General features: G+C 40.4%; 2 protein-coding genes across 4 annotated transcripts; both read left to right on the forward strand.

Moving 5' to 3' along the window:
- Positions 1–10,488: 10,488 nt before the first annotated feature.
- On the forward strand, positions 10,489–20,392 carry H1-4 (H1.4 linker histone, cluster member). 2 transcript variants are annotated; one of them, XM_084967640.1, is made up of 2 exons: positions 10,489–12,438; positions 19,997–20,392. In XM_084967640.1, exon 1 carries the CDS (start codon positions 10,552–10,554, stop codon positions 11,209–11,211), a length of 660 nt encoding a protein of 219 aa, XP_084823766.1. In that variant the 5' UTR covers positions 10,489–10,551; the 3' UTR covers positions 11,212–12,438; positions 19,997–20,392. The 2 variants fall into 2 exon arrangements, with proteins under 2 accessions (XP_084823766.1, XP_084823767.1); XM_084967641.1 differs by lacking the exon at positions 19,997–20,392 and adding an exon at positions 12,752–15,081.
- Positions 12,003–20,390, forward strand: H2BC5 (H2B clustered histone 5). Of its 2 annotated transcripts, none has more exon segments than NM_001243656.1 (2): positions 12,003–12,438; positions 19,997–20,390. In NM_001243656.1, a coding segment is annotated over 1 exon segment (381 nt). In that variant the 5' UTR covers positions 12,003–12,048; the 3' UTR covers positions 12,430–12,438; positions 19,997–20,390.
- Positions 20,393–20,805: the final 413 nt, after the last annotated feature.

Here is a 20,805-nt window from a genome sequence, read left to right on the forward strand (position 1 = left end):
AGCCACCTGGGAATTGGATATGCTATTATTAGTCAGGTTTTCAGATGATTACAGCCACAGTAATATCTTGACTCCAATCTTATCAGAGATCTCAAGTCAAAATCACCTAGTTAAGTTAAGCCTGACCACGGCAACTGTGTGAGATAATAAATTTTTCTTATTATTTCAAGCCAGTAAATTCTGGGATAAAGAGTTCTGTCATGGCTCAGCAGTAATGAACCCGATTGGTATCCATGAGGATGCAGGTTCAAACCCTTGCCTCGATAAGTGGGTTAAGGATCTGGCATTGTCATAGCTGTGGTGTAGGTCGCAGAATCAGTTTGGATCCTGGCTTGCTGTGGCAGTGGCATAGGCCAGAAACTGTAGCTCTGTTAAGATCCCTAGCCGCATGTACAGCCCTAAACCTCCCCCCCAAAAAAAACTATGTAAATGAATAGACCTCTTATCTACCAACATACAAATTCATATAATGGAGAGGGAAATGATGAGAAATAACAAGAAATATGATAGACAAAGAGAGAATAGTAAAGAGAAGAGAAATGTTACAAAACCCAAATGCAATCTGTTCTTGTTCATTGAACCGTCTCTTCTGAAGACACCAGCAATATCCGTGAATAAATAGATGATGAAGAGATTGATTAGGAAAATGATTATGAATTCAATATTAAAGTCAGTGGAAAAGTAGTCAGCATCACCAAAGTCATTGTTTCTCATGGGGCCCACTTTCTAGACAGAAGAGAATATTTCTCCAGCTCTAGCCAAGATTAAGGGATCTGTGTTTTGACTCTTAAGAGTATATTCCAGGGAGTTCCTGTTGTGACTCAGTGGTTAACAAACCCGACTAATATCCATGAGGATGCAGTTTCAATCCCTGGCCTCTCTTAGTGGGTTAAGGATCCGGCGTTGTCATGAGCTGTGGTGCAGTTTGCAGACATGACTCGGATCCTGCATTGCTATGGCTGTGGCATAGGCTGGCAGCTGCAGCTCCAGTTTGACCCCTAGCCTGGGACCTTCCATATGCTACTGGTGCAGCCCTAAAGAGACAAAAAGAGTTTCCACTGTGACTCAGTGGATTAAGACCTGGACTAGGATCCATAAGGATACATGTTCCACCCTGGCCTTGCTCACTGGGTTAAGGGATCCAGCTTTGCCTCAAGCTGCCAGGTAGGTAGTGGATGCAATTTGGATCCAACATTGCTGTGGCTGTGGGCTCAGGCCAGCAGCTCTGGCTCTGATTTGACCCCTGGCCTGGGAATATGCATATGCCATTGGTACAGCCCTAAAAAGAAAAATAACAATAAAATTTTTAAAGAAAAGACGCAGTATTGCTGCGAGCTGTGGAGTAGTTCGCAAATGCAGCTCAGATCCCCTGTTTCTACGGCTGTGGACTCAGGCCAGCAACTGCAGCTCTGATTCAACCCCAGCCTGGGAACCACCTTATGCCATGGGGGCAGACCTAAAAAGATGTGTGTGTATATATATATATATATATATATATATATATATATATATATATGTTTTATATTGTTAAGCTCTTCCGGGCCAAGAAAGAATATCCAATCCACACCTCATCCCCAGATCCAAACGACTCTCCAGCTGCACGTTCTGCAATGTCCCTTCTTACTGCCAGATTTCATAGTATTGTCTTCCTGGCAGCCCAGAAGACAAGGCACTAACTTCTCTCAGGCTTTCATTTTAAAACACTAATGGGTTCTTAGGGTCTCTATATGCTTCAACATCCAAATTACGTTTAGAATCATTTATTAGATTTACTCTTTTCACATTTTTGGTTTGGGTCTTATTGATCTCTTTAGCCTCAGGCCAATGTAACATGATTTAACTCTGAGTTTATATTTTCTTCTCTCTCTTTTTTCTTTTTCTTTTTTTCCTTTTTTTTTTTTTTTTTTTTTTTTTTTTTGTTAACGCCTGTACTTGTGGTATATGGAAGTTCCCGGGCTATGGGTTGAATCAGAGCTACAGCTGCTGACTTATGATGTAAAATATGCCACAGCTACAGAAACATCAGATTGAACCACATCTGTGATCTACCAACAGGTCACAGCAATGCGGGATCCTTAACCCACTGAGCCAGGCTAGGGATTAAACCATATCCTCACGGACACTGTGTCAGGTTCTTAACCTGCTGATCCAAAACATGAACTCCTAACTCTGTGTGTAAAGCTTAAAATATGTGTGGGTTTATGTATAGTTTAAAATATGTGATATAAAATTTTTATACATACTACGTGAAATATAAAGTGAAGAGATTAAGCTACAGCCCAGGACACTGTTCCTTCAATGTGCTGATTGAGACCTATCATTTATGAAACCAATTTATTTGGTTGTGAACAGCTTTAGTGAAATTAAATAGAGAGTAAAGAGATGAGAAAGGAAGAGAAGAGAAGAAGAAATAGCAGAGCAAATAGTGTTTAAAAGAAATGATGATTAGTTCCTCAAATTTTGCTTCACTTGAGGGATGCAGGAGTGTATGTGGGTATGAATGAGTGTACAATGTAAAATATTTTTCTCTTTTTCATTTTTAAAATTTTATTGAAGTATAGCTGATTTACAATGTTGGTTGGGCTTTTTTTTGGAGTTTCCCTTGTGGCGCAGCAGAAACGAATCCGACTACTAGTAACATGAGGTTGCGGTTTGATCCCTGCCCCCCCCCCCCCCCCCCGCAGTGGGTTAAGCGTCTGGCATTGCCATAAGGTGTAGTGTAGGTCACAGACATGGCTCGGATCTGATGTGGCTACGGCTGTGGCATAGACCAGCAGCTGTGGCTCCCACTAGCGATTAGACCCCTAGCCTGGGAAACTCCACATGCCTCGGGTGTGGCCCTCAAAAGTAAAAAAAAAAAAAAAAAAAAAAAAATTAATGTAGGAAATAGTAACAAAAGAGTTCTTAACAAAACAGGAGTTCCCACCCTGGTACAGTGGGTTAAGAATTCAGCTGTCGAGGTTCAGGTCCTTGCCGATGTGGGGGTTCGATCCCCTACCCAGCACAGTGGGTTAAAGGATCCAGTGTTGCCACAACTGTGGCAGAAGTCACAGCTGAGGATTGGATTCAGTCCCTGGCCAAAAGTACATAAATAACTGACCGCTAATAAATAAACCAGCTAATTTCAGTTTGACAATAAACCAAAACCATTACTGTTTAGGCTCCAAAGCACACAAAACTCAGTGGCTTAAAACAACAACCATTTTATGATACCTTTAGATTCTTTGAATCAGAATTTCAGGTAGAGCAGAGCAGAGTTGGCTTGTCTCTATGTTGTGATGTTTTGGACTTCAGTTGAAAAGGCTTGACTACTGGAAGCTAGAATCCGCTGGAGACTCCTTCTCTCACATTTCTGCTCAAAGGCTGAATGCAGACACGATCTCTATAGGCAGCTTGGCTTTCTCACAACACGGTGGCTTCAGAATGATAGAAATGTCTATGAGATAGACAGTCTATCTATCTCAAAGTCTCAGTTCTAGCATATGCGGCAAAAGTTGCGTTGTTTTCTAATCAGAGCTGCAACTGCTGGCCTACACCACACCCACAGCCACTCAGGATCCAGGCTGTGTCTAGGACCTACATCACAGCTCACAGCAGCACCAGATCCTTAATCTACGGAGCAAGGCCAGGGATCGAACCCACATCCTCATGGTTATGTGTTGTGTTACCACCGCTGAGCCACAACTGGAACACCTGCATTGCTTTTTAAGACTTGACCTTGAAAGAAGCACAGCTTCTCTGCCTCCACACTGTATTGGTGCAAGCTGTCACAAGGTCACTCAGAGTCAGTGGGACCCAAATTCAATTTGATGGGGAATGACAAGACATATTGGAGAAGGAAATGTGGGTCAGGAACATTGTTGTGACCATTTTTGGGAAATTAAATTTTCCATACCATGGATGAGCCTGTCTATGAGTGGTAGACAACATAAGTGGATACACTGGGCCATACTTATAAATGGAATATTAAACTGCAGTATAAATCAACAAACTAGAGCTCTCTGCATCAATATAATACAGAGGAATGGATCTTGTTCAGAGGACAAAAGCAAGACAAAAATTGAAAACACTAATTTCACATATATACATTTCAAAATAGAACAGACTAAACCACAATGTTTATTGATTCATATATAAGTGAAAAATCTATAAATACAAAAACAAGAATATAATTTCAGTGAAAGTTCAGATAAAGAGTAGAAGGAGGGAATAGATTGTATCTAGATGTCTGAGAAACTCAGCACCCCTTTTTTTTAAAATAAGCTTTATCGTATTTTAAAGAGAAACATGTTTGCTAATTATGAAAAAATCAGTGCTTATGGCAGAAACTTTGAAAAAACATTAATGTTTGGGAGTTCCATTCGTGGTCGGGTTAACAAACCCATCTAGGATCCATGAGGATATGGGTTCAATCCCTGGCCTTGCTCAGTGGGTTAAGGATCTGGAGTTGTGTAAGTCGTGGTGTCAGTCACAGACACAGCTCAGATCTGTCATTGCTGTGGCTGTGGCATTGCCCGGCAGCTGCAGCATCGATTCGACCCCTAGCCTGGGAACCTCCATACACCACAGATGCAGCCTTAAAAAACAAAAAATAAAACAAAAAAATTTAATGTTTGGGCATGAGAATAAAAATCAAATCAACTATAGTCAAAAAAAAAAAAAGGTATAAAAATCATCTACATTTCTACCACTCTGGCAAATCTATGTCACATTTAGGTATATTTCCCCCTTCTATGAAAACTGTTGTTAACATAGTGAGATATAAAGAGAAACTTTTTTATGAAAATTTTTATTTTGAACTAATTTTTGATTTATAGGAAAGTTTCAAAAGTAATCTAAAAAGTGTCCTTAGAACCCTCAACTAGCTTCCCCTAATGTCGGTGTCTTACATAACCACTGTCAGCTGTAGAGAAGAGGAAGTGAACACTAGTATGATGTTTAACTAAATTTTAGACTTTATTCAAATTTCACAAACGTTTTCTCCAAGTCCTTTCTCTGTTTCCAGATCTAATTCAGGATCCCACACTGAATTCACTTTACGTTTTCCTGTAGTCTCTTCCAGTCTATGATATTTCATTAATCTGTCCTTTCCCTTCATGATCTTCACCTTTTGAAGAGCATTGATCAGTAATTTTTTAAAAATATTCCTTGACTTGCATTTGTCTGATGCTTTCTCATCACTGGAGTGACTTTATTCATTTTGCCAGGAGAGATCACAAAAATGATGAAGTGTCTTTCTCAATGTAAGGAGTTCATGACGTTGAGAGTCTTACTATTTGTGAGGTTTACTTTGCTCACTTAGCTAATTTTCTCCACTCTAAACGTCTTACCTTTCTGTAGTAAAGAGACATCCTGGGGAAGATGCTTTGAGACTACGCGAAACCCAATTTTTCTTAAAATTACATTCAGCAATTTCAATATCCACCAGTGGATTTTATCTGCATCAGGGAAGAGTTTTTTTCTTATGAATGTATGTATTTATTTATGAATATATACTTTATGAGATAAAATTCAAATTATCAATTTTTATTTTATTGCTCAAATGGGTACAGCTTTCGCCAATAGTAGCTCTTGAGCCAGGCTTGTATGATTTTTCAACAAATTTTCATTTTGTTTCTAGCATCTTTTTTTCCTCACCCTACAAGATATTCCAGCATCACCCTGTAATTCTGATACTCCAGCCTTCGAGTCAATCACTTCTCCAAGGAGCTTGTTCCTTTGATTGGAGGATAATGCTTAAAAAACAAAAATTGTGGGAGTTCCCTGATGGCTCAGCAGGTTAAGAATCTGGTGTTATCACCCCTATGGCTCCTGTTATTGCTGTGATATGCATTCAATCCCTGTACCAAAATCTTCCCTCTGCAGGCTGCAGGTGTGGAAGAAACACATACACACAACACACACGCACACACACATGTGCCAGGTGTGTTAATTGCTACTAGAGTAGCATATATCGATTAACCCATGCACACATCTGTTTCCTTATCTATAAAACTGTAGATATATTTTAAAATATGAGTTTATATTAGTACTTCTGATTCTAACTCAGAACTGCAAGGTTTGTTCTAGCCAAATACGTCTTTTTCCGCTAGTGAGAACACTGGATCTCATTCTTTACATCGTGTTTACTTCTTAGTTCAATTTTTGTAGGCGCATAGCTAGTTTCAGAATTGTTAACCCATATCCCTTAGAGAAACACTTTAATTAGCCTAAAACATTTTTGTATAGTTACTGTTGTCCTTAACCTTATAATATCCCATCCAGATAGTGTTTTCTACAGTTACTTAAATTGACTTTTATCTTCCTCAATCCCCTTAGTGTTATTATATTATTAATTTAATATAGTTAATCTCATTTGTTTCTGGTTGTATTCCATTTTGATTTCCCCTATCCTGATTGCTTTTAATAGTGTGTTTATTTTGCTGGTATATGAAAATGACTATAGATGTAAGAGTCAGAGTTACACAAATACACATCCTCGGAAATCTCGCACTCCCTCCTCTTTCCTTTGACTCTAGTGACGCCCATTCTTCCCTTATTTCCACTCCTTTCTACCCTACCCCCCGCTGATAGCAAATCTCCTTCATTTTTGGTTTATTCCTTCTGCATATCTTTTGCACAAATGAGCAAAAAAAAAAAAAGAAAGTGCTTTCTTATATCCCGATCTTTCTCTTACAGAGGGTATCATACTTTAGATACTCTTTTGCATCTGGCTCTTTCACTGTCCTTTATCACGGAATTCATTCCTTATTAGCCTATAGAGACCTTCCTTATTCATTTTTGTAGCTGCATGTTACTCAATTGTTCAAGTTTATTCAAGCTCTTTTATATGTGGATATTAAAGTCCTTTCCAGTATTTTACAGTTCCAAACAATGCTGCAATGAATAACTTTAGGTATACACACCACAGTTTTATTTCTGGAATTAAATAAAAAGAATAACAATTTCTAAAATAACATATAGCCCATTGTACGAAAAAAAAATTCCAGCAATGCTTTATACCCAAGATAGAGTGCCTTTCAAAGGCAGGGGCTAATGCAAAAATCTCCCCTTCCCCAAACTCTGTCTTCAACAATGTAATCATAGTAACTTATTGAAATAGAAAAGTCCAGAATCAAGCGGTGGAGCACCAAAATTTTGAAGTAAAAGGAACCAAGTAGAAAACTCTCTTTCCTTGTAGCTTTTTTACAAACCACGTCATTTTCCTTAGAAGTGTTGCTATTGTGTTCAAAATGGAAATGCTCCAGATTGCTCCCCAATTTTTATGACTCAGTGTCTCTTAGAGGCTTAAAAAAGTCAATAAAACGAGTTACTTTTTAGCTCATTAGAGATGAATACACTTGAGAATATTTCATGGTTATAAAAGTTCAAAAAACTGCACAAAGACGTCTCCTCCCACTCTAGCCATGAGCGCCTACTCTAAAAAAGTACATTTTACTCCAGGGCACACAGCATAGTCAAAAAGCTGTGTCCCTAACTGAAACTACAAGCACTGGGCTCTGATATTTTATATTCTATTCTAGTTCATTAAAAAGGAAACATTTTAACCTTGTGCTACAAAATTGACTTCACAACTTTTAATGATTGTTCAGACCTGCAGCCTGAAAAACACTTTATTACAAGCACATGCTTTGAAGTCAAGCAAATGTGAGCTGGAATCTTGGATGCACCTCTTATCACAGTCTCCTCAGGAAAATTCCTTAATGAGTGTAAGCCTATTCCCTCCTATGTAATATGGGGATACTCTCTATAGCAAGATAAGAAGATAGCTAAATCATACTTATTGACTAAGTTAAAATGCATGTAGTACAGCAGCCAGTACATGGAAAGGGTAATTTTTATTAAGAATGACAAAAATGGGGCAAGAAATAGGGATGCTGTACTAGGGAATTCCGGGTGTCCCCAGGCAACCAAGGTCCAATCCACCCTCCGTAGATGAAAGATAAAGCAGAGGAACCTTTATAATTATTCTCTTTCCTCCTTCTCCAGCCCACACTAGTGTCCAGTCAGGTGTGAATCCAAGAAAGTCAAGATTAGATAGCTCCCAACCTGTGGTTATATCCAGCATGGACCTCTGTTCAAAGGTGTCATAGGCAAGTCAGAAATCCATGGGAACACTCACGTGACAGGAAACTCTTTTGAACTGTTAGTTACTTCCAAGAAGGAATGGCAGTGGCTCTCAGACTGGGCTGGGCATCAGGGGAACCTAAGGAACTGGTTAAATATTCAGATCGTGAGACCAGCTAAAGCTACCAGTTCAGAATTACCTGGGGCAAGACTTTGGAAGCTATATTTAAAACACATGTACAACACACACACATAAACACTCATATAAACATCCTAGGTAGTTCTGATATAACTGACAGAACAATAGGAAAATGGAGCATTTTGATGTGACTTTTATTTCAAATGAATGCTTGAGGTAAGAGTGGCAGATCCTCAATGTTTTCTTTAAGTCTACCAAATAGTTTGATTTACAGAAAAGACACTGCACTATAAGAGATGAACATAGGTGAGTTAAACAATCACAGAATTTAAAGAACTTTAAGTACCTCCAAGTCAAAAGTGGTAAAGGCTACATAGAATAAAGTTTGGCATTTGAATGAAAACTTCAGTGTGTTATGCAAATTTCAACTATTTAGGGGAGTGGTTTTGCTTGTCTTGAAATGGAGTATAACTCCACAGCTCTGGGCTCAAATACCCATAAAGTCGATTTCCCTAGTAACCATCAATAGGTCTGTTTTAGAACTTAATCCTCTCCCTTTATATTTTAATATATAACAAAGGGCATATTTACTTTTCACTAGCATGCACGAATTACACTGCAAATGTTTACACATTAAGGCTTTAAAAATATTGATAATTTACATGTCTTTTATACCAGATTCAACATTAATTTAAAAAGATTGTTTTGAAACATTTCATTAGTGTTCTGCCAAAAATCTGTATTCTCTCCTATTTCAATAGTAGAATCCGTTGTGTGTGGAGAAAATTGGGGGCAATGGAACTAAATATTCATACGATGTCCAGTGACCTGTTACAACCAGGCACACCCACAGAATTATATATTATAACCTTATAACACTGGCCAAATTTTCAACCTTTTCAAATATCTGGCTTACAATTTTTAAAGACAATTCCGTCCAGACCATTTTTCAGGAATAATTCCTTTTGCTGGATTTGTATTGCCAACATGCACTCTGTTAATTCCCAACAAGTACTACCTAAAAAAACCACTTTTTTAGTGATCTTGAAAGGATGTCTTCAGAGGACAAGAACTTAACTTGGATGGTGCCTAAAAGCTCTGCTTCCAAGATGGAAATCTGAACTTGTCATTCAATCCTATATGTAACTTGTTTTCCTTTTTTATTGAACTCTGGGAAGCACAGGACAATAATCTCCGAGACTGAAGCCATGTTTGCTGTGTGGACTAGTCATTCATTAGCTATTCAGTGACAACAGGGTCTGAGTTTCTCCAGTATTGGGAATAGACATGTTGTAACCTACACTTCCCATTTAGTTGCTGTTAGGATCTATGCTTGGATATCAATTCTAATAAGTATATTATGGCTTGATCCTGAAGCATCCGCCAAAAGAACTCAGCCAGACTGCAGACAAATTCTTCAAAGTGCACCTCCACTTCCAGTGACTATATGGATAACTGCGTGTTATTTGAAAGTTACTCCTTTTCTACCTGTGTACCCTGACTATGTTTTGGACTCCCTTTTCTTTCCAAATATCCTGAATTCAAGGTATCTAAACACATGAGCAGTTGTCCAGAGGAAGAGAAGCAACAGCCCCGCCCCCAACCCTTGGGAGCAGAAAGGAAAAGAATTATCCTAAGTAATTGTTTAAAAACCCAGATGCAGCAGATAGAAATAAAACCATGGCTGCATAGGTTGATGTCCCAGGGGTCCAAAATTTAACTCCATATGAGCAATAATTTGTTTAACATTAAACTAAACCAGTTTGATGAACTCAAATGCCCTCGGCTCAATAGGCAGGACTCTCCGAGGAGCCTGTGTTACTTCCCTCACTTAAGCGCAGATTTATAATAAAAATCTTAATGCCAGTGACATGGTTTTTGGACATATAAGAAGCTAACCACTTGGAGAATCATACTTGAGAGGTCAAAAAACTCCACAGTTAAAGATCAGTTTATAATTTACGAAGAAAATAGAAAGTTTTGTTTCTCTGAGTTGAAATTTGACGAGCACGGTGGGAAATATTGCTGGGTTTTGGCATAAGGTTTTGTGCTTTCCTCATAATTTGAGACTTGCGTGAAGCCTGAGGCTTCGGGGATCATTTTCTGAGAAAAATTGGGCAATTCGGTCGAGAGAATTTTGATATTTTTGGCATTTTTTGAGGTGTAACAAACACAACTCGGGATCCGAGAGGACACTCTGCGGCTGCCAGCGAGGCGGGCTGGACAGCGCACCAATCACGGCGCAGCTCCGCCCTATATAAACGGGCGGGCGCAGCGGCGCGGCCCGAGTCCCGGCCAGTGCCTCTGTTTCCGGCTCGAATTGCTCTCCCACGCCCGCCTTCAACATGTCCGAGACTGCGCCTGCCGCGCCGGCTGCTCCGGCCCCTGCGGAGAAGACGCCAGTGAAAAAGAAGGCCCGCAAGTCTGCAGGTGCTGCGAAGCGCAAGGCGTCTGGACCTCCCGTGTCCGAGCTCATCACTAAGGCTGTCGCCGCCTCCAAGGAGCGCAGCGGCGTGTCCTTGGCTGCGCTCAAAAAGGCGCTGGCGGCCGCTGGCTACGATGTGGAGAAGAACAACAGCCGTATCAAGTTGGGTCTGAAGAGTTTGGTGAGCAAGGGCACCCTGGTGCAAACCAAGGGCACTGGCGCCTCCGGCTCTTTCAAGCTCAACAAGAAGGCGGCCACCGGGGAAGCGAAACCCAAAGCCAAGAAAACGGGCGCGGCTAAGCCCAAAAAGCCCGCGGGAGCGGCTAAGAAGCCCAAGAAGGCGACGGGGACGGCCACCCCGAAGAAGAGCGCCAAAAAGACTCCAAAGAAGGCGAAGAAGCCTGCCGCGGCTGCAGGAGCCAAAAAAGCAAAGAGCCCCAAAAAAGCGAGAGCCGCCAAGCCTAAGAAGGCGCCCAAGAGCCCAGCGAAGGCCAAAGCGGTGAAACCTAAGGCGGCTAAACCAAAGACCGCCAAGCCCAAGGCAGCCAAGCCAAAGAAGGCGGCAGCCAAGAAGAAATAGGAAGTCCCTTTGGCCAACGGCTTACAAGCTCTACACAACCCAAAGGCTCTTTTCAGAGCCACCCACAGATCTCCGGAAAAGAGCTGTTGCACACTCTTAAGGGGGCGTGGCTGGGAGGAAAAGGCTGCGAGTTAAAGGGCGGGCCTCCGGGGACGGGAGGTGGGTCTTCATAGCGATTCATTTAAAACCTGTGGGAGGTGTAGCGGGCCGGGTATTTTGTCTGTCCCGAGTTTGGTTGGGTAGAAGGCCCACATCTTGCACACGTTTGGGAGTCAGGACTGATTCCGTTCGTGTTGCCCTAGCGCTATCTTCTAAGTATCCATTGCACAAATGTTAAGGTTAACGAACGTGAACTTGAAGGTGACCCAGCTCACCTTCAAGTTGATGTATGTGGTGGCTGCAAATTATTAGCTGTCCCAGGCGCAGGATAAGGCGTTTGCCCACCAACTTCATCAGCAGGACACTTAGATGGCTGCTAGTTGCGTGCAAACCCAATGCACCGAGTTATTAAAACTAACCCGTTCTAGGCTAAGCAGCCTTCTCTTAGCGGTGAAATACAGAGTGCAACTACTTGAAAAAACTATTTATACTAGCTGTGAGTAGCCTAGTCCAAGCCCTCTGATTGGGTCGAAGCAAAGTAAGTTAACAGCCAATGGAAACGTAGACCTGCAAGTTTCATTTACATTCGTGTTTGTGACGCCACAATAAAATTAATCCAATCGTGAGCGAAACCTTACTAACCTCATTTGAATACCGCATCTATAAATAAATGTGGCCTCACCCTGACTGACTATTTTCCCAGGTGTTAGCCTTGCAGTTCTAACTTTTAACGCTGCTATGCCTGAACCCACCAAATCTGCTCCCGCCCCGAAGAAGGGGTCCAAGAAAGCGGTGACTAAGGCGCAGAAGAAGGATGGCAAGAAGCGCAAGCGCAGCCGCAAGGAGAGCTACTCCGTGTACGTGTACAAGGTGCTGAAGCAGGTCCACCCGGACACTGGCATCTCGTCCAAAGCCATGGGCATCATGAACTCCTTTGTCAACGACATCTTCGAGCGCATCGCGGGTGAGGCCTCGCGGCTGGCGCATTACAACAAGCGCTCGACCATCACGTCCCGGGAGATCCAGACGGCCGTGCGGCTGCTGCTGCCCGGGGAGCTGGCCAAGCACGCCGTGTCCGAGGGCACTAAGGCCGTCACCAAGTACACCAGCTCCAAATAAATTTGCCAAGTAAGCATCTTTACTGTTAACCCCAAAGGCTCTTTTAAGAGCCACGCATGCTCTCAGCAAATGAGTTGTAATTGTTTAATTCCAAAGACTACTTTTTGAGTTCCCCCAAATTTAAAGTTTCGTTGCCATGCTTTAGTGCTCCAATAACAGCTACTTAGGAAATACTTATGAAGAACCTACGCAATAACTATGTGCCATAGGTTGCGGGTTCACTGTGGGCAAGTACCGATGAATTATTTAATGTCACCTAACTAAATGTTAGTTTGCACTCAAAATGCCATTTCAAGGGTACACCTTTCCTTTCCGTGTGTAGGTCTCCAAGTTGATCCTGGCGTTGTTCCAGAACTTGCGGATGACAGATTACCCAGAGCAGGAAACAGCATGCTCTGACAACTTCATTCTGCACTTTTTCTATTCTATTTTTCTTTTTTCTTTTTCAAGCCATGTAGACATATCTGAAAAAAGGCTGAAGACAATGTGAGTTTTCACAGATATATTGCAAAGGCTTTACTGGTTTGCTTGCTTTGTAATTGGTGCAGTTCTGCTTGAGGTTCTGAGCAGCGGCAGGGGAGGTAAAGGAGAAGCCCAAACTATCCTAAAGGATCCGACGGAAGGGAAAAGGAAAGGGAAGCCGTCTTTGAAATCCCTTGAAATCCTCTCAGCTACTCTATCTTCTTTCCCAGAAAGTCCTAATTAATTCTTAGTCCTGGGGGCGGGGCAGCATTCAGCTTTAATATTCTCTGGGTCAAAAGAGAGAAGCCCAAACTCTCAATCGGTTAATGTGTCGGAATCAGGGCTTAAGCCCCCTTTTCAGCACCCTTACCGCTTTACCGAATGTCCCCGAGCATCAAGGGTAGAGAGGAAGTAGAAAGGGAAGGGCAGGCAGCCCCTTCTGGCAGCAGTTGGCTTTTGCTGCACTAAGTCGGATAGCCTTAAGTGTTTTCATTGCTGGGGAAGATAAAACCTCTGAAAGGAAGTGGGGGCGGGGGAGCCTGTGGCAGGAAGGAAAGGAATCGATAATCAGAGGTGGCCAAGAAAATTGCAAAGTAGATGAGGCTGGACTGGGAGTGAAGTGCTGATTGAGATGGAAAATCTCAATGGTAGGCAGTGGTATTGTAGGCTGAGAGAAGAATGAATTTAGAAACTCTAGGGTTCTCACATCTCCCAAACAGAGAGATTCATGGATCATGGGGATAGATTTTCCATAATAAGGCAATCTGGGTACTTGGATGGACAATTAAAATTTAGAAACGTATTTTTTAAAATTATAAAAACAACAAAGAGCCACTACAAAAGTAAGGAACTCTCAGACCCAGGGGTTTGGTCCATGTTGAAACCACAAGCGCCTCAGCTGGCGTCACCCAAACCTAAGCTGTGTTTTTTATGGTGTTATGTGAAGACTGGCCCTGGTGGGGAGCCTGATAAGAACTCTTTTCCAGTGAAGCTGAGACACCAGACCAGAATAAACTAGTAATAAACATGCACACATACAACTCATCATTGATGATTGCAAAGTTGGCCCTGAGCCTTGTTGCCTGGCAAGCGGATGCTACTGCTGAGAATTTGGACTATAAGCCAGCCTTCGCTCTTACTCATTTCATCATTAATACTGCGAGGATTCAAAACACCCAGGGTGCAGAGTTCCTACTGTGGCGCAGTGGTTAAAGAATCCAACTAGGAACTATGAGGTTTCGGGTTCAATCCCTGGCCTTGCTCAGTGGGTTAAGGATCCGGCGTTGCCGTGAGCTGTGGTGTAGGTCACAGACACGACTCAGATTCCTTGTTGCTGTGGCTGTGGTGTAGGCCGATGGCTACAGTTCTGATTAGACCCCTAGCCTGGGAATCTCCATATGCTGCAGAAGCAGCCCTAGAAAAGGCAAAAAGACAAAAGAAAAAAACAACCAGGGTGGGAATTTATTTTAGGGATATTCCAAACTGGTTTGATGCCCTTGAGCACCTGATAAAAGCAAATGCAAATCCTCCCTGGAAGAATAAACTTCCTTCTAGGCCCCAATAAATCTCCGTAGATAAATATCCAAGAAAATGAATGAGCAGCTACACAACCAAAATTAACCAAACATACCATGAAACAAGACAACAGGAACAAGAGCAATAGACAATGCAAAAAAAAGCACGAATTAACAGATAATAGATTTCAAGTGACTAAATTTAATATCTTTAAAAAAACTGTAAAATATGTAAGACTACAAAGAATAATCACACAGATTTGAAAAAAATTCTAGAAATATAGATACATTTATTTCTAGAATTTTTGTTTTCTATATATGAGTATAGAAGACAAATATTATTCTATAACATGATATATGTAATTAATTAAAATCACCCAGTAAGTTTTTTATTTTGATTCCATTATAATTAATTAATTACATATATCATTTTTTATCCAAAATTCAGAGAGAAGAATGTATAAGTGAATTTAAGATATCTGGAATTGGAGTAATCTTGTGGCCTAGCAGGTTAAGGATCCAGCATTATTGCAGCAGCAGTTCTAGTCACTGCTGTGGTGCGGGTTCACTCCCTGGCCCAGGATTTTCCACATGCCTCCCACCTGTGCAAAAAAAAAAAAGGACCTGGAGTTAATAAAATTTTCTGGCATGCATCTAGTCATAGTAACAGGACAAACTGAAAATGATGTAAAGGTGAGATTTAAAGAATTGTGGCTGATAACTTCTTAGAATTAATGGATTATTTCATATAATTTGAAATAAATGAGTGAAAAATATAATTAGAAATAAATGAGGAAGTTCCTGTTGTGGTACAGTGGAAATGAATCTGAGTCGTATCCATAAGGATGTGGGTTTGATTCCTGACTTGGCACAATGGGATCCTGTGTTGCTGTGAGCTGCAGTGTAGGTCACATACACAGCTTGGATCCCAAGTTGCTGTGGCTGTGGTGTACGCCGGCAGCTGTAGCTGCAGCTCCGATTCAACCCCTAGCCTGGGAACTTCCATATGCCACAGGTGCAGCCCTAAAAAACAGAAAAGAAAAGAAATAAATGAGTGAAAAATGATACAACATAAGGGGTTACTGTGTAACACTGAACCTAGCCCTATATGTCCTTACAACAAAGGTAATGCTGCTTTTCATGTGGTTGTAACTTCTAATCTATGTGAACACATCGTATCAGGCTGAAGCACTATGAAATTGGCGGGGGTGGGGTGGGGGGGTGGGAGTGAAGATAACTGAGTGATTATTTACATGTTTTTTGTATCTAGCTAATTACTAAATTCTATTAATGCTAATCAATATTTAATGGGCTGCCATGATTTTCATTGCATATTACACGATCATTAGCAAATAAAAAAGTTTGATATCCTCAGCAATAACTATTTTTCTTAACCTCTTTTATCATGTTATTATGTCAGATAAAATCACAGACTGTTCCGTATTAGACCTGATAGTAGGTGTCACCATCTTTTTCCTCTTTTATGTGCAAATAGCTTTGATAGTTCATGATTTATAATAACACTTTGTGTGTGTGCGTAGTCTTTATTGTGTGATGTCGTTTCCTTTTAATTCTATGTTAAATGTTTTTATTAAGAATGATTTACCAATTTGGGGCCTCTGATGAAAGCTTATCTTTTTCTCCTTTAACTTGTTACAATGAAGTATATGTAAATTCTTACATGTTAATTCGTACTTCCAATCCTAGGCCAAATGTTATTTGGTCATGTTTATTATTACCTTAAACAATGGCTGGATAAGGTTTAATATATTGCATGGATTTTTTTTTTTAATCTCTACTAGTCACACATGAAATCATTTTGTGATTTTCTGTTTTGAGTTTACCTTCATCAGATTCCATCATTAAGATTTATGAGGATTCTTGATGTGTGTTCAAATGCCATAATAAATTGTACCATGGCAATAGGGGGTTTTTTGGTATTTATTAGTATTTATTATAAATACTCTTTTATTTATTAATAGAGTATTTATTTATAAATCAATTTATTTAAGAGATAGTCATTGAATATCTCTGGGCTAGTCACTCACACAGACACTGGGGATACAAAGAGAAAGGTCCTTGACCTCCAGGAGCCCTCAGTTTTGGAAGATCATCAAGAAAGCTTACAGTGGAGTTCCCACTGTGGCTCAGTGGTAACGAATCTGACTAGCATCCATGAGGATGCGGGTTCAATCCCGGCCTCATGCAGTGGGTTAAGGATCTGGTGTTGCCATGAGCTGTAGGTTGCAGACATGGCTCAGATCAGGTCTGTGGCATAGCACAGCAGCTGCAGCTCTGATTTGACCCCTAGCCTGGGAACCTCCACATGCAATGGGTGAGGTCCTAAAAAGCGCGCGCGCGCGCGCACACACACACACACACACACACACACACACACACTTACAGTTAACTGCTTTCATTTCCCTTTATCTTTCACTAAAGCCCAAACAAGTGTTTATTACTTATTACTCTTTGGAAATCTGCAAGCAGGTGAATAGACCTGGGCTCATGTGGGAACTACCAAAACCATTAAAATACGGGAAAAAAAAAAATTCATCCCAATTTTTGAGTAATAAAAATAGAGTAAGATTAATACCTGGGTGACATAGTGCAAAGCTAAGTAATTGTCCATAAGACTGCATTCACAGCTGACACCAACTGCAGGACTAGAGGCCTCTCCAAAACCACCCTCAGATTAGATCATTTATTTGAAAGACTCACAGAACTCACTAAAAGCTATTATAGTCAAGGCTAGGGTTTATTATAGCAAAAAGACACAAAGCCAAATCAGCAAAGGGAAGAGATGCATGGAGCTGAGTCTAGGAGTGTTCCAAACTCTGAGCTTCCAGTAGTCCTTTCACAGTGGAGTCATGGAGTGTTAACACCTTCCTGCATCAGTGTGACAGCACAGTATGTATTGCCAACTAGGGAAATTCACCCAAGCCTTGGTGTGCAGACTTTTATTTATTAGGGCTTTATCACCTATGCATGACTGCCTGAGGAGCTGATCTTTAGTATCCAGTTCATCTGGAGGTAGTGCAGATAATGGCCTGGCCCAAAACCCCCAGCATAAATGATCCTATTAGACTGTCCATTGTAGCTCAAGGCCTCCTGGTAAACAAAGATATTCTTATCATGCAGGACATTCCACAGGCCTGCAGATCACCTTCCAGCAAAGGGCAAAGGCCACACCTCTTTGGATAAGATTAATTTTGCACATAGTCATAGGAAAAACTATATTTTTTACAATTTTGAATTAGATATCTATCATTGACTATAACTGGAGTTCTACGACTATGTGCTTTTTATGATTGTTCTGTCCCACAGTTTTGGATATTTAGATTACCTGGGAACACAGAAATTATAAGGAGATTTCTTAGAGAAGACTTATTTTTTGTATTTTATTCAGATAAAAAACTGCAGTAGTGGCCTCCTTGATTTATAGTCCCAACTGCATTCCAAACCGTAACTGTGAGAAAAGAAGACCTAGGAGAGATAGAGGTCACCTCTGGAAAAAGTTTAGAGTTCTTGAACTTCATGTTGTGCCTTGGGCATTGAATGCTAAATAGAAGAAAAGGCTCCCTTCCTTTGAATGAAGAATGGCACTTTGAGTGGTATTTCCTTTCGTAAACCATGAAATTTGCCACCATGCACAGGGAACAGGAATTGTACAAAAGTAAAGGAGTTATGCATTGAAATTTTGTTTAAAAGCTTAACAATGAATGTTAATCTATATTTCATAAATAAAAAACAATATAGGGAGTTCCCGCGGTGGCTCAGCAATAATGAACCTGACTAGAATCCATGAGGACTCGGGTTCAATCCCTGGCCTCGCTCAGTGGGTTAAGGACCCGGAATTACTTTGAGCTGTGGTGTAGTTTACAGAGTATGCTTGGATCTGTTGTGGCTGTCGCTGTGGCTGTGGCTGTGGCATAGGCCAGCAGCTGTAGCTCTGATTCGACCCCCAGCCCGAGAACTTCCATATGCTGCAGGTGCAGGCCTTAAAAGCAAAAAGGAAAAAAAAAAACATAAATATGACAGCCAATGCATGGCTATTTTTCTAGGAAAGAAGGAGGAGGAGCATGGGGAAAAGAAGAAAAGTGGGAGAAATTGAGGAGGACTCAGAAAAAGAATGGAATAACAGGAGTACCCGTTGTGGCTCAGTGGTTAACGGATCCGACTAAGAACCATGAGGTTGTGGGTTTGATCCCTGGCCTTGCTCAGTGGATTAAGGATCCGGCATTGCCGTGGGCTGTGGTGCAGTTTGCATGTGTGGCTTGGATCTGGTGTTGCTGTGGCTCTGGTGTAGGCTGGTGTCTACAGCTCAGATTAGACCCCTAGCCTGGGAAAAAAAGAATGGAATAACAAACACTAAAACAAAAGGAAGAGAAAGGGCTTAGAGACTAAAGACAAGCCTGTATTAGACTATGATAGGAATGGGGGGGGGAGAGATGGATTGACTTTGTCATGTAATTGGTATTTCAGCTAGTTATAATAGCATTACATAAGTGACGTGTAATGTATGTAATCATTGCATAAGTGATACATTCTCCACATTTCTCAAGGTTTTGGTTGAGTGGATTGATTAAAATGGGATCATATCTGAGAGACTTTATCTAACCAGCACTTGTAAAATGCTATCTCTTTATCTTTTTTTTTTTTTTTTTTTTTTTTTGGCTGTGTGTGTAGCAGGCAAAAGTTCCAAGACCAGGGCTTGAACCCACACTACAGGTTTAACCAGAACCACAGCTGTGACAATGACAGGTTCTTAACCCAATGTGCCACAAGGGAACTCCTCTATCCCATTTTTTAACTTTCCTTACTCATTCTTCTTCACTATACTTAGTACTATCTGATATACATGTGTTTATTGCTTGTTTCTCCCCCCTTCCTCTTCTCAAGCCTATAAGCTCCATTGGGGCAGAGTTAGTCTTTTTTACTTCTGACTCCCTAATATTTTGGCTATGCCAGACGCAGAGTAGGCTCTCTAAGTATGTGCAGAATGACATAATTAATTAATTAAAATACAATACATCTATAACAACAGGGATGGAGGCCAGAGCTGGTTGTTGAAACGGTTCAACTGAATGAGTGATTCATCCTTTCTGGGTCTCTCTTTCTTCATCTATATAAGGAGAATAATAATAATACACTACTTAGAGTTTTTTGAAGATTAAGATAATTTATGTAAAGGTCTTAAAACAGTTATAGACATTTAGTAAGCACTTAGGCATTATTATATTTTTGTTAGTTACTGAATTAAAATGAAAATCAGACCAGCTAATTCTCTTCAGGTCAAAAACTAAAGAGAGAGATTATAAGCTTTTGAATGATTTGAATCCCACCCCAAGAAGGGTGGTTGTGGAATTTGGAACAAAGATTATATTATTGAGGAATATCACTTGATTAAGCCTGATTTGAGTCGTTTCCTGTTAAATGCTAATAATGACTAAAGTGTAGGTAATACTGGACCAGAGATGCTTCATAGCACATTATACAAGCATATGTAAAAAGAACCTTCTTCTATGTATAGCAAATATTAATGCAAAATGGCACCTAACATATAAACCTTTTTCATTTCTTCCATCAAGGGGGAGATACCAGTGCAGAGAAGAAATGAATGCAAACAGTAACTGAAAATGAGAATTTGGTATAGAAGTTATGAAGTATGACAACTGATCTGCCCGAGATGATTGATCATTGTGTCTATCACACTCAAATCCCACTTATCATGATTTACTGCACATTGATTTATCAAAAAGGAGATCATTCATTACCTGACTGGAAGAGCCTAAACAGGTGTTTTAACTTTTTCATTTTATTTTTATTTAAATTATGAAAATAGAATTTACTTCGGTTACAGGTCTAATTACCGGGAATACATTATTTACTCTGGACTACCTTTGTTGGGAGAAATCTGAATGAGAGAATGGCAAAACATCTGTAAATCAAATGGTACAGTTAATAAAATCTTTGGATAATTAGAATTCCGCCTTCAGTGTTGATTCAAATCCTTCTCCTAAGACTTCTGCTTTCTGGACATACATTTTTTTTTTTTTTTAGAAGTAAATGTTTTATTCTTCCAACTAAATTCCAGTACTACAAGAGTAGTAAAACAATGATACACTGGGGGGGGGGGGGGGAATGCAGCAGTAAACGTTTGTTAAAAAGACTGAGAGAATAAATAAAAGCTACCAAAAAAAAAAAGGAAATCATATAAACCCATTCTGAAACCCCAAGAAAAGTCCTGGAATACAGAAATGCCCTCCTTCTTCACTATTTCACAGGAAGCTCTGTAGGTTATTTGCTTAATAATGTCCTGGGATTACATTCTAAATTATTAATAACTGGTTACATCTTGGTTTTAGCGCACAATTAAAATCACACTAACTTCATCTGA

The sequence above is a fragment of the Sus scrofa genome, chromosome 7, assembly GCF_054392235.1.
Source record: "Sus scrofa isolate SSC_HxYL_T2T_F1_AM1 chromosome 7, Sscrofa_HxYL_maternal_Yorkshire_Landrace_v2.0, whole genome shotgun sequence".
Taxonomy (NCBI): domain Eukaryota; kingdom Metazoa; phylum Chordata; class Mammalia; order Artiodactyla; family Suidae; genus Sus; species Sus scrofa.

Coding starts and splice junctions, on each gene's coding strand:
- H1-4 (XM_084967640.1), top strand. CDS start 10,552: ATGTCCGAGACTGCGCCTGCCGCGCCGGCTGCTCCGGCCCCTGCGGAG.
- H2BC5 (XM_084966401.1), top strand. CDS start 12,049: ATGCCTGAACCCACCAAATCTGCTCCCGCCCCGAAGAAGGGGTCCAAG.